This window comes from Colletotrichum scovillei (assembly GCF_011075155.1).
Source record: "Colletotrichum scovillei strain TJNH1 chromosome Unknown Contig00005, whole genome shotgun sequence".
NCBI classification, from domain to species: domain Eukaryota; kingdom Fungi; phylum Ascomycota; class Sordariomycetes; order Glomerellales; family Glomerellaceae; genus Colletotrichum; species Colletotrichum scovillei.
The window spans coordinates 1,158,471-1,171,852 of record NW_023336263.1 but is presented as its reverse complement, the minus strand read 5'-3'; the positions used below and the strand labels follow the sequence as shown (position 1 = coordinate 1,171,852).

The 13,382-nt window shown below is 49.6% G+C and overlaps 4 protein-coding genes across 4 annotated transcripts; all 4 read right to left on the bottom strand.

Annotated features, from left to right (window-relative positions):
- Positions 1 to 984: 984 nt before the first annotated feature.
- On the bottom strand, positions 985 to 1,593 carry HER10_EVM0011088 (uncharacterized protein; the record flags this gene model as incomplete). Its single annotated transcript, XM_035480528.1, has 1 exon — positions 985 to 1,593. One exon carries the CDS (start codon positions 1,591 to 1,593, stop codon positions 985 to 987), a length of 609 nt encoding a protein of 202 aa, XP_035334391.1.
- Positions 1,594 to 1,983: 390 nt separating this feature from the next.
- Positions 1,984 to 2,928, bottom strand: HER10_EVM0004417 (uncharacterized protein; the record flags this gene model as incomplete). Its single annotated transcript, XM_035474065.1, has 2 exons — positions 1,984 to 2,181; positions 2,245 to 2,928. 2 exons carry the CDS (start codon positions 2,926 to 2,928, stop codon positions 1,984 to 1,986), a joined length of 882 nt encoding a protein of 293 aa, XP_035333919.1.
- A 3,446-nt stretch (positions 2,929 to 6,374) lies between these two features.
- On the bottom strand, positions 6,375 to 7,099 carry HER10_EVM0012525 (uncharacterized protein; the record flags this gene model as incomplete). The annotated part of the gene is made up of 2 exons (XM_035481919.1): positions 6,375 to 6,437; positions 6,593 to 7,099. 2 exons carry the CDS (start codon positions 7,097 to 7,099, stop codon positions 6,375 to 6,377), a joined length of 570 nt encoding a protein of 189 aa, XP_035334486.1.
- Positions 7,100 to 9,962: 2,863 nt separating this feature from the next.
- HER10_EVM0010737 (uncharacterized protein) lies at positions 9,963 to 10,957 on the bottom strand (the record flags this gene model as incomplete). Its single annotated transcript, XM_035480188.1, has 3 exons — positions 9,963 to 9,995; positions 10,060 to 10,498; positions 10,578 to 10,957. The coding sequence occupies 3 exons, from the start codon at positions 10,955 to 10,957 to the stop codon at positions 9,963 to 9,965; spliced, it is 852 nt and encodes a 283-aa protein (XP_035334357.1).
- Between the last annotated feature and the right edge of the window lie 2,425 nt (positions 10,958 to 13,382).

The following is a 13,382-nucleotide window of genomic DNA, read 5'->3' as shown; positions in this document are numbered from 1 at the left end:
TTCGTTGGTACTTCGCTGCGATGAGAAGGCCAACTTATCCGTGTTGTAGTAAAGCTCTGCTGGAGAGTGAGTCTCGCGGTGCGATGACGTTGCCTGGGTATTGTGAGATTTGTGTCCCCAAAAGGATGGTAACAAAGCAAAGCTGTCAGAGAGACTTGATGTTAGAAACAAAGGGATTTGATAGTGATCGCAGAGGAATAATGAAGAATTGATACCTGTCTCGTCAAGCAATCTGAGAAGAAGCGCGGAAAGCCGTAGTTGTGTGAAGTGTCGAAGGGGCAAGAAGGAGCAGTTAATGAGAATTTTAGGGCGGGAAAGGACAAAAAGCCTTTGGTAAGAAAAGCGCGGCAAAACGACCTTTGAAAAGACAGCAAGACCAGGCAAAACTAGACAATGGTCTATGGTCTTTGATGAGCATTCAGTAAGACGGTGAGATCGTTGAGTGAGGTGGAAGGTGAAGGATGGCGAAGGTGAGTTGACAGTGGGTCATGTGACATACAAATGTGAGATATCTGAGGCATCTGGGGGGAGGGCCAGGTCTCTCCATCGCTCCTTCCGATGGAAGATGAAGAAGGCCACTATAGAAGGTACGCTTGTTCTGCCTTTGGTTTTCCGAGCTCGTCTGCGGCTGCCTGAAACCAAAAATTCCGGATCGTGATGCCTCACGAACATGAGATTTTGACACCTCTATTCCGGCAGTGAGACGTGTGACTGTGAGCGGTCACTCAATGGGGTCCCGATGTAAGCCACGACTTGCAGGTTTCAAAGCTGACCAGTGAAGGCTCATCGTGGCAACTAAGCAATGAAGGAAAAGTTTGTGTCTTGTGGGAAAAGCTGGATAATACTACCCAACGAGTCGGGGAACTGAAGACTAATGTAGGAGAAAGCTGCCAATTACGAGATGCTCGCAATCCACACTGTTTCGCCTGCTCACTCGCTCACTCACTCGTATCCGAGATACTCCATGGTCGTTCCTCCTCTGCACTACAAAGCCGGGCCTTTGCCCTTCTCAAGTGCCATCGCCGTATCATGCATCTCCTCCAAAGCCATGTCAATGATACGGGCCTGAATCGACTCCCCCTCCAGCGAGTCCTCCGTATCCTTCATCCAGCTTGCGGAAAGTTGCTGTGCCGCCTTGATTCGCGCCGTATGAAGTCTGTAAGCTGACTTGGAGATTGTCATCTGGTCGTCTTCTTCGGCCTGCTTCTCCTTCTCGCGCTGGTTCTGCAGCTGGGCTTGCTCCTTGAGACGGCGGAGAGCGAGGGCTCGGGCGACATTCTTGACGGCGTCGGTGCGTTTCTCGGGAGCGATGTTCTCAACGATGTAGGTCGCAACTTCCTTGGCGGTGTCTTCAGGTTGCTTGTGGTGCTCTGCTTCGTGCTCTTCTTGTGGCGTAGGGAAGTAGAAGTGACGGCAAGAGATGGTTCGGCGCGGGACGTGAGACTGTTGAGTGTCGATATCCATAGGCAGAGTCGAAGATGTGCCCATCTCCGAGGGGGCTCTGGAAGCTGCCATCGTAGGATCGCTCTCACTGCCGGAGAAGGACATTTGCGAGTGAGGGTTGGGCCACGGGAATGGGCCTTTGTCGTCCATTGTTCTTGCTTTGTTGACCCGGTATAGTGGTTTAGCTTTGAGAGTTGAAAATTCTTCGATTGAGAGAGATTTTTTCTGCGGATTCTTGTTAGCTGGACCTTTTGTGAAAAGGAAGGGGTCCTGTCCTTGATAACTGCCTTTCCCGGGTGGTGCTGTCTGAGGCACCACCCTCGAGTGACTTGGTGGATAGGTCGAGGAAGGAGCCTATGACATATGAACCCGCCCGCTCAGTCAAAAGACACTATGTGGACGACTCTGACATATGGAAGAAAGGTCATTAGTCAAAGCGAGATCAAGGAGCATCAATCAGTTCTCATTCAGTATCACTCGGGCCTTTGCATTGATAGATCATGTCTCGTGTTGGTTCTCTTCAGAATTGTATGCATGGAATCACTCCAAGTCCCTCTCGTATCCGGTATCCTCGTTCATAGTCTCATCAATCTCCTCATCCGCCTCTGCGTCTTCATCCTCTCCGACACCATCCGCCTGTTCAGCATCATCCTGAGCTGCAAGAGCCGCCTCTGCAGCCAGCTTCCTCTCCTTTCGGACGTCTCCGGGTGTGGGAATGCCGTGCTTACTCTTCTTGTGCTGTTCCGTTCATGTCAGCTTCTCCTCTAAGGTAGATTGTGGTTGTGGCTTGGATGATCTTACTCTGTAGAGAGTGCATGCAGAGGTGTACTTCTTCTCCTGATTGCAGACATCGCACCCGTACATATCTTTGCCGCGCTTTCGGTCCCGGCGCTTCCCAGTCACAGCAGCTTTGCCTGTTTGGACGATTGCGGGGGCAGAAGCAGCAAAAGCGGGAGCAAGGACAGCAGCTTGACTGGAGATGAATCCTCCTGTACCAATGGTGGAACTCATGTCAGTCTGAGGCTGAGTCGGGGCAACGTTGTTGCTGTTGTTAGAGCTGTGCGGGGCACCAGAGCGGATGCCGGTAAGGTCGAAGCTGTTGGGATCGAGTCCCATTCTGCGAAGACGCTCTTCAATTGGGACATCATCATCTCCGTCGTCGGCAATGACATGGTAAGGCTCGGGAAAGGGGGTGAGGCCTCGCTCAAGGCGACCAGAGATGCGACCCCAAGCTGTCGTTGTACGTATAATCAGCGCATTGAGGCCGAGGTTTCTGGTCTCTTGTTCCATGAGAATTGCCAGGGTGAGCTGTCGCTCGAAGTTTCTCGTTGCTCTGGGAAGCTCATAGTCCCCACGCTCGAATCGCTGCTGGATAAGTCGCAGTGCGGCCACAGTGGTATCACGAATACTATCGTGAGTTGCTCCGGTAGCGACTTGCTGCATGTGAATCGCGCGTGCCAGATTGGTCTCGAGCTGGAATGACATTATTCTGGTATGACTTATTAGCTTAGATGAAAGACGCCAGTAAATCGAAGGAAAAGGGGATGAGGAAACGTACGCGTTCGATTTATTTTGTTGTGTAAGCAGGAACGGCAGCCAGCAGGTAGATGGATGGATGTGGGAAAAAGGTAGGTTGACTGCCGGACCCGTGAAGTAGGGTTTCTATAAGTAGAAGGGAGCAAGGTCACACCGCCCGACCATTAAAAAAGAAGGAAGGAGCGAGCCACAGGTGAAGTCGATGTTGTGGAATAAACCAAAAGATTTGTGGTTATTCGCGAACTTCAGATGACCAACTCAGCCATTGTGTGGCTGGTCCGATGCAGCTCGCCACCTCTCAGTTCTGGCTGATAGAGGAGACGAGATTCTGCTCTCCGCCTACCACAAAGTAACGAATGATACGAGGAGGATGCTGGCGTACTGAGGAAGAGACAGATGCCTATGCGATTGACTATCTGTTCTTTCGCGCGCAGCCCTTTGCAAACTTTCCAAGGCTTTTCGACTTCTTTTAGGTGTAATATAACTCCTAATTTGCATCGCAGAGGTTCCAATGCTAGAAGTGATCAACCTTGCTAGATCCGATCCGGCGGAAGTAGTTATGACCGTTTGTGCCCGCTGCTAATATAAATCCCACATCTTGAACCAGCATCGTAGGCTCTGTGGAAATGGTGTGCCGCACGCACGATCTGAAGGCCAGACCAGAAGAAAAAGGTGTTAGCTATGGTCTAATGCAGGAGCAACAGGGCCAAGAAATTACTTACAGCGGGATTCTGGCGATTGATGTATTCGTCGACGAACCAGCCAAGGTTCTCCCCACACCTCAGTTGGTAATCACGTCCATGCTGTCATCTTTGATGGGCCAATATGCCTTGGGCACGGATTGATTCCACTGCCAGACCGCACTGTAGGAGGGCCCGGGACTGACGTTCTAGCATGTAAGAGACATGGGTATACTTACCCAGCGGCTTTCTTCGTTCCTTATCAGAATCAAGAATTACCTCTAAAAGGTAGTTTTGGGATCGCGACTCTCAGCAGAAAAGAGTGTAAGAAAGATGGATCAGAAATTGATCGTATACTGGCATCTGGTAGGTGCAGTGGCCTTGCCAGCAACTTCAGGTAGGACAAGAGGGGAGAATCAGAAGCTCGGGGATGCTGATGATGAATAGAATGGGTAGAGCCGAGAAGTAGGGGTTATATCGGCCTGCGAACTTTTGACTGCCGCTTAATCTGAAGGTAGGGAAGTGGTGGTAGGGAGAAGGGAGGCTTCAACTTCAGCACACTCGATGTGTGTCAATCTACACATAAACTAGATAGCAACATCTTGAAGAAAGAGATCGATTTAGAACACACGACTTAAAGTAGATAGAAGTAACCATCCTCCCCAATTTCGCTAAAACACCGCTAAACTACACCCCTTTTCCTTTATCTTTTCTTGCTCTCTTCGTCTTGGTGGAAGGTGAGGAGTCGTTCTCCTCTCGTGCCCTTTTGCCTTTCTTGATGGGACCGGAGTTAGGTAAGCCAGCCTCACGATCGTCTTCGTCATACTCTTCATACTCACTGTTGAGGATATTATCTGGGAACTCGCCGACGTCTGATTCAGCAGCAGGAAATGTTGGTCTAGTACCAAACAGGATGGTAACAGATGGATCGAGTCTGCTGGCTCTCATGGTGCTTTGAGGAGAGGGAAGGATGCACTCGCCATGGATTAGGCGTTCGCGGATGCTGAGATAGACTTCCAAGACTGTCGCAACCAGAGTGCTCCAATCGAGGCCGGAGGTGGCACGTTTACCGAGCATAGAAATAGTAAAGACTCCCTCGAAAGTGTCAGCGTCAGCGCTAGGAAGGCTCGTATTGCCCTCAAGGAGACGGCTGCTGACCCTCCAAAAGGCCAAGTCTGTTCTCAAGATAAGGTCCTTGGTAGTTGAAGTTTCTGGATTGTGCTCTCCTAAGATCGCGAGAGCGAAGGCATTCTCGATAGCAAACGTCATGATTGATTGGTTCTAGAGTGGTTCTTAATGATTTGGTGAATGTGGTTGTGAGCACTGATCCTCGTACTTCTTGGGCTGGCTTTAGTCTTTAATGCTCAATATCCGCGAGTGAAGAATTCGTCTTTGTTAACATCTCGCCAGAGAAAGTGAAGACAATATCATTGTGAAGTTAAAACAGAGCCTTAGGAGAAAAAGTGCTGTCTAAGGATTCTTTATGGGGCCAGCTCATAAACCTTGTTTCAGGAATAGGACAATAAGGCGAGTAGCAGAAGGTAGTTTGTGTCAATCTGAGCTGTCTTTCACGAGGCTGTCTCGGTTTTAGTCCCTACTCTTTGGCCAGTGGACTGCTGAGAGTGGATCGCTTTGTAAAATCTCTCTTTCATCCTTTGAGTAGCCTGAAAACTTCCCCAGCCACTCTTAAGCGGCAGTTCAGGGCTCGACTTATGCAAAAAGTAATGCGTACACCATCGCTCTCAGACCAGCACTGTTACGCATGAATGCCTGAATCAGGCGAAAACCAGCCTAGGTTAGGAGGTAGTCTACTCGAGAAAACAAGTCAGAGACTAAGGGAACATGAAGGTATAATCTATTCGACTGTGGTACAAGACTGTGACCGAGCCAGGTCCACTATGGCGAATGAAAAGTTATAAACTTGACGAGACGGTGAGTGGTATGTTCATTGTCTGCAAAAGATTCACTAGCCACAGTCATCGTCATTTGACGCGACCGCCGAGTGGGCTGGCAAGACTCTGTATAGCTCAAAGATGCAAATTATCTGCCTATTTCTAGTCGTGATAACCCATTGAGGCTCATTGAAGGCAATGCAAATCCAGAACTGAGACTCGGGAAGCCGACCAGCTTCGTCCACAAAGATAACATCGGTGTTCCAATCTCCATGGTCCTTCTGCTACAACTTAGACTTATAAACCGCTATTGTTTAGCCTACTATAACGGTGTTTCTGAAAATCATACTGATTGTAGCAAGAGTCCAGGAGAGTAGCCGGTAGGTTTCCTCTATCAGGGCCTGGTAAGTATCCGGTCCAGGTCTCGTGCAAAAAGGGTATAGAAGATGGCTGGATCACCTTTGCACAGGCCCGCAGAAGCTTTGATAGTTACCGGTGGGCCTTATAGGTGTTCCAGTCGGAGGCCAACTTTACGGGCCCGACTTCGATGGACGAATTGAGTATGAGCTTATTTAAGGGCTATACTATCACCAGAACAAGGCAAAAAGGTTATTATGATTTGCATGAAGATCCAAGAACAAGTTTGGATGCGTAAGGCTATAAGCCGAATTCCGTCTCAGCAAAACGTCTGCAAGCAATACCACACAATGCTTTTTGCAGTGGAGCTCCCAAATTGCACCTCAAGTTCAAACAAATATTCAGCCTCAATGACAGAAAAGCGAATAAGCTTATACAAATAGTATAAAGCCTGAAGTTGCAAAAACTAGTCCTCCATGTTGACGTCCTCCTCATGCTGAGGAGCGGATCCGGAAGGACCAGCCTGTGCCTGTCCGCTACTAGAAGCGGTAGCGTTGGCTGGATTTCTGGGCCGGGATGGTCTCTTGGGCGGTGCTGGGTACCCATGCTTAGCCACCATGTGCTATTGTGAATTCAAGTCAGCATTTCAGCTCAAAGAAGGAATAAGGGAAGAATTAGACTTACATCAAGGAACGTTTTGCGGCGGGTGTACGAGGCATCGCAGCCGTCGTATTCGCAGGGCCAGAGCCTGTCTCCCTCGTCGCCTTTCCTCCTCGGCATTTCCGTGTGTGGGTTGTAGACGGGCTCGGGTGGGGGGTTATGAACAGCTGGAACAGGGGCGTTGGGATCGGTAGGGTAAACGGTGGGCTGAACAAATGCAGTGGGCTGGGGATATTCACTGAGGCGAATGGGGATATTGAACTGGTGTCCTGGCTGAGCTGGGCCAGAGGTGGAAGAGACATGTCTAGGGACGCCGGTGAGGTTGATATACTCGGGACTTGGCGGGTCATAGATGTCGTCTGGGAAATATTCTTCAGAGTAAGGCCGAATATCACCACTTTGGGCGGCTTCACGACGGAGAACGTTGAGAGCTTGGAAGAGTTGATCAAAAACATCCTCGTATGATGTGCCGGTGGCGACGCGCATGCCACGGATGCCAGCGGCGAGGTAGTGACGGAAAGAGAAAGACATAATGGCGACAGGTCAGAAGAAATGTAAAGAGTAGGAGGTCGGATGCAAAATGTTACCTGAGGAGAAGCTGTCAGATAATGAAAACGGCGACCGAATTTTGTGCGGCAGAGAGCGATGAAGTTGGAGTTGAGTGAGCCTGCCAGGGATAGCTTGGTCGTTCAATACTCGTGAAACTGCAAACACGTATTCTTATGGACGGCTGCTCGTTGAGGGGCTATGTAAAATGAAAGCTTCCATTGACGTTGCTTGAAGTAGGGAAATGAAGACTGGAGAGCGAAGTTGAGATTGATCTACATGTACTGTTGAGCCGCGAGCAATTTATCACCACTTGACTGAGAGTAGGGGGAGAGGGTGACGCGTTGACAGCTTTGAGCATCGGCAAAAGTGGGCCAGAACAATGATGTAGTTTCTTTGAAAGTTGCGACTTTTCTTTCAACCGAATTTGGATCATCTAAAAGAGGAAGAAAGGGAAACAAAACATAACTGAATGGTTGTCTTCTGGACAGCTTGTTTCAGCTAACTTGAAAGCCGAGCAATCCTCATACTTTCGAGTATCCAAGAGATCTGGTTTGGCCCATGGTCTGCAAAGGTTGCGCAGTGTTCTCGACCCGAAAGTCGAAATCTGTCTTTGGATAATCGTCATGTTGATGAGTGAAGCTATCGTAATCATGAGAGATAATGTGTAGGATTGAACCCCTTCATTCGAATGAACGGTCTCACCAAGAAGAGGAGCCGCATCTAGCAGGTTGAACGAGTTTGATGCCAAAAATATCCCACCGAAGGCGTCATTCAACGCATGACGAGCGCGTGGGGGGCGAGTTTTGCGGTATTCTGCTCTTTGAGGGTTGCGGGAGTGAGTTGACGCTCAAGCGTTCGAGGAGCTCTGGGGAAATCATAATTGCCGTCGCAAAAGCAATCAAATAATGGTGCAACCATTTGCACTCTAGGACGGCGGAATGGTTGCTGATGCCTCCAAAAGATATAACTAAGGTCATAGCCACCTCCTAATGACCTAGCGTGTTAGCTGATCTCCTCGTGACTCGTGACTGAGCAGGTGGTATTACAAGCGCTTACCATCTGGTCCCGTTGCATAACCTGCTTTCCCAATTTGCCCTGTCTGTTACTTTGCTGTCCCTGACAGATTTGACGCACAGGTACCCACTCAAGGGTGGTCCTTGACGTCCAACTGAGTCTGTGTCTGGCATTCATGCGTAGGACTCCGGGGAACAGTCTCTTTATTCAGGAGCATCAGCACCGGGCTGGGCCGAGCAGGAGCAGCTGCGGCTGCCAAATCAGAAAGAAGTGTTGGTAGTCTTGGCGAATCAAGCGACGCTCTAGTGATCATCACAAGCCATCATGCTGTTGTTGATACTTGATGACAAGAACATCAGCCTGCTAAAGCTCAGACTCTACTGTTGTCTTCCCGTGATTATTGAGATTGCCACAAGATGCTACACCTATACGCTCCCTCCGAACTGTTAGCGGGCTGAGATCCTCTGAAATCTTAATCGTCGTAGAAGGATCCGTTACCTTAACCAGCTCTTTGCAGCAGCACCTGCAGCTCAATTGTATGGTTCTCAGCACCCCCAGTCTCGTCGTGGGGAGCATTTGCCCCCTCCATGATTGCTAATTTGTATGGTGACAAGAGCAATGAAGTGGCAATGATGGAGGGGGAAGTATGACTAAGGTTCTTGAGGACTTCCGCAAAAAGCATCGTTCGTGTAGATGACCCAGTCGGGAAAGAACCCCGCAACTTGTGTTGCGGGGTAAGGGGACACTGGGCAGCGTATCGGCGAAAAGGTATTTGATGCAGTCGCATCTGGGCGGCGACATATGTTCTAGAGTACCTGGAGCAGTCGTGAAGCACTTTGAATTGGGTCCTGCGAAGTTGAAAAATGTTAACACTCAATGTTTCCAGATGGAATCCTTCTATTGTTGGAGGGCCAGACGAAAACATGAATCGAGGGAGCTTACCGAAGTTTGATTTTGCTGGCATGCCTCGCTGGGGGAAGGGATGGAAAATACAATTAGGTAGTATAAAATCGGCAACAACTTCACCGTTTCACCAATACGAAGAAACAAAGAATGAAACGTGAAAATGGAAAAAGAAAAGAAGTAGAGAAGGATGAAGAAGTCAACCTGGACTGGTACCACGTTGGGGGCCAAGATTGCTACCTGGGTATGTAAAAAGTGGCAGGTGCAGGCCAGGTAGAAGCGAAAGTTGAGACGGGCAGGTACAGGCCGCTTCAGATGTCCAGCCACTGTCGGTGAGTTTGTGATTTTAATGAAGGCGCAAGGAAGAGCTTGGCCCAAATGGCCAAGAAAGAGGTCAATAAAAATGTGTCAGACCGACTATCGAAGGAAGACAGTCCACCATATGACATATCCTCAGACTTCTTGCCCAGACAATTGGAACACAAAGCTGTATCAAAGTTCGAAAACATGAAGGAAATAAACCTATCACAGCGGCGGAGTTATCCTCCGCTCATTTTTCATGAATAAGGAAGGTGTTGTCGCTGTGAAGCAGAGAACAATGAAAGGCTTGGGGTAAGGTAGTATCAAAGGACTCAGGGTTCAAGACAGGGACATTCCTAAGTATGAGACTATTGTCCGACCATCGCCGTCATCACCATCATCACCGCCACCACCACCACATGAGATGCCCTTGCTGGGCAGCCCCCATAAAGAGATCCCCTTGCTGGGCAGAGCTCTTTTCAGCAGCTCCTTGCAATTCAAGCAAGGTATCTCCGGCTCTTGCGTCCGCATTCCATGCCGAGTCCGTTGCTTCCCAGACGGCTGACTCCCAAGTCCTTCCTTTGACTTTCAAGAGTGCTCAACTTTCACGGACGTATCGCACCGGGACTCAGTTCGTAACGGGGTGATAATATTTGTAGTGCTTTAGTGAAATTAGTATTAAGTAAGGATATGATCGATGAACAGTGTGTAATGAGATGACTTACTTGAGCGCGCGAGCTCATGAGCGTGAACCGACGGCCACATCCTGGAACCTCACAGACGTACCAGCCATGGGTCCAGTAGCCCGGCGGGTATTGGGGTACCCGAACGAGTCGGCCAGAAAAACGGTCTCGCAGCCGGTCGCCGAATGGAGCTGCTGCTGCTGCTACAGCTGGCTTCTTGGCGCGAGTGGCTGATGCGGAACGTCCGTCGCCATGGAGCTTTCGGTGCTCACCGCTAGCTGAAGCGGCATCTTGCGTTGTGGTAGTAGTAGGCTGTTCATGTACAGCGTCGGGAGAGGTGTTGACATTCTGGCTTGCCAAGCCCATGGAAGTGGGAGCAGGAAGGTTCGCGTTGTCGCTGGCATTGGGGATATCGGTGTCGGCGAGACTGGTGTTGACATTGTCACTCTCGTTGACGGGGTCTGACCCTTCGTGCTTCCTCCTAGATAGTCAATGCATCAGTTGGCGGTATCATATAATAGTAGATTTATCTACATATGCAATGCAGGTGTGTGACTTACTTGATGGATCGGTGAAGAGGGTGTTCAGTTATTGTGCTGGTGAAGGAATCCGAGTGAATGAGTTGACTTGGGAAAGAATGTGAGAGAGGTACGATTGAGGGAAAAAATGGAAAAAGACGGGTCGGTGGTTGGAGAAAGGGGAAAGAGAATGGAAGGTGCAGTCTCCAGGTGAAAATTCTGATTGCAGCCTTCGCCCCAAGGAAAGAGGCTAATGTCGCTCGCATATTCAAAGATGCTTTGGTGATGTCGTGAATACGTACCGGATCTGGGGACCGGGGCAGCCTTGTGCTCTCTCTCTCTCTCTCTCTCTCTCTCTCTCTCTCTCTCTCTCTCGGGTGACCACTTGCTGTCCGAAGCAGGCACCTCGCCGTTGTCTTCATTTGAGTGTCGTTCTCTTGTCTCTAGGCCGACAGAATCTTTCTATTTCTATGTTCGTCGGCCTTACTAATCTGAGGTTGGGAAATCTGGAATTTCAGATCTACTTTTCAGTTGAATTTTGGATTGTGTCGCTTAGCTTTCCCCAACAATCAGGCCAAAGGAGTCTTCCTCGCATTGAAAGTCGAAGTATGTCGTCTCGGTCGCCCAGCCTCACAAGTCGTCGCCTTGAGGTCGTCCCTAGATTCGTAGAAGTCTTCGCAGTAGTCCATGCAATCAATCTCCCATCCTCGTCCACGGGCTCTCCTTCATCTCCGCTGTGGGCGACTTTCTAATCATGTGGCTGTTGTGATTCAATAACAATTTTAAGATGACATTTTGCTCAGTTGCGATTCTTCTTCTCTTCAGTCTTGCCATCAGCTTCTTCAACTCCTTCTGGCTGTCGATTGTGCGCTTCAATGGCTTCTTCGCCGGGGTCTTGGCTGACTGACAAAAGACTTGTGCCTTGTACAGGTGAATCTCCAGCGGGCGAGAGCGTGGAGTGTCTGCCCGCGACTACACCTGGATGGGACGCGCCCGCGCTCGCTTGGTTGCGATGTTGTCATGCGGGTCTATGGGCGGAGCCTGAGGACCATCCTCGGCTTGCGAGTTCCCGTCGTCGTTGGATTGGGCATTGCTGGCGTGCTCGGGCTTGTCTCCGTGGGCGGACTCGGGTATGATATGACCGCGAACACGGCCTGCGTCTGAAAGCATAGAAGCCAACATCATGATCGCTCATGGTGAATAATGTGCGGTAATATCGTCGTCTTTGATCTTCTTCCGGTTTCTGACGCCCTTCAAGAGTGCAAGACGGACGTTATGGTTTTCCCCATTCCACACTCTTTTTGGAACGGTGCTGTGACCTTCCTTGCCAGTGGGTTCCGCCACATCAGAGGCCTCAGTGGTATGCAGCGTTGATAGAATCGTTTCTGCTGGTGCCTCTGACAGGTTTGGCTACCAGCCGAAGGTCCTAAGGCAGGTAATATCCTCCTTCATAGATACCGTGCTGTTAACAACTAGCCCGGGGACCCGCAGGATTATTTCCTGACCGACGGCTTTGTCCGCAATGCCGATACCTTTTGCAGGTGTCCCACGTTTTCGTCTTGTATGCATTGATCATTGCGATGAAGAAAGACTTGGCAAAGTATTCTGTGTCTTCTTCATCGTCTTTATATAATTCTGCATGTTGAACTTGGTGTCGAAGTGCATTAAACTGCCATGCATGTGGAGCCAATTATGTGTTTGGCCAGAATGAGGCAATCATATCTTGAAAGGGCATTTGGGGCAGAGCAGCATCTGTTGGGAATGACGCAAGATGATATCCTTCAGTCTTCTTCCACCCTATAGTCTTGCGTTGGCGGTGATTAGTCTTGCCGGCAATCTGCTGCGTCTCGGCGCCAGGTAGATCCAGACTTGCAGGCTGGCAATAATTCCTTGGCCTCTTGCACCTATGGCGAGGAACTGTATATCCTGTCAGGATCTCCGCTCATTCCGAAGTCAGAAGCTCTAAGGTGTTGGGCCCGTGAAGTAACCCCCTGTTCCGGAAGGTAGTGAACTGCCACGGTGTGTAACGAATTAATAGTGTATGACGAGTGGTTTGATAAACTTTCCCAATCTGGGTAGTCGAACCATCGTTTTGTTACAAAAATAAAAACACATGAAATTATAGGGGAGAAAAGTGAGTGATGTAATGAAAGTTCTCGACAGTTCAGAAGGGCAGTTGTCAACCTTCCCCTTCGCCTTTGGATTTGGGTAAATGAGAAGGCCTACTGCCAGGTAAAGAGAGCCCTCGCTACTTTTTGTACCACCTTCCTAGTCAGTATTATGACTACTAGACCATTTCACGCCTGACGTAGTAGTATTCCCAGTTGTCGGCTCAAGCAAAGCCACTGCGATAGCTCACTGCCTGCCCTCATAGAATGCGATGAACTCCAGAACTCCTGTCTAAAGAGAATGCCTCAAGGCCAGGAGGCCCGTGAGCTATCCTTTGAAGCAGGCCGTGCCAGCACAGTCCGCAAGCAAAGGTGTTTCATTTACTCCTTCGCGAGGTACTGTTTATTCTTGAGAGGCCTTTGAAGATGGTGAGAGCCTGGCCAGAATTTCTATAGGTGCGTCGCCGCCGAGTCGCCTAAGATCTCGGGATTCGTGATCTTGAGGGTGCACGCGTTTATATAGTGTGCCGGGCGAAAGTCTGCCCAGCTGAACAGCGTCGCAACTTGCAATGCCTTCTCCAGGACGCAGACCAATCGAGCCGTCGGGAGAAACCAAGGCCAAATGGTCCTTCCCAATATAATGACACCGGTTGGCATCAGGTTTTGCTTAAGGTACAGGGCCCGGAGTGGGGAATTTTTGTTGGTCCATGATGAATAAATATTATAATCATATCAGAAT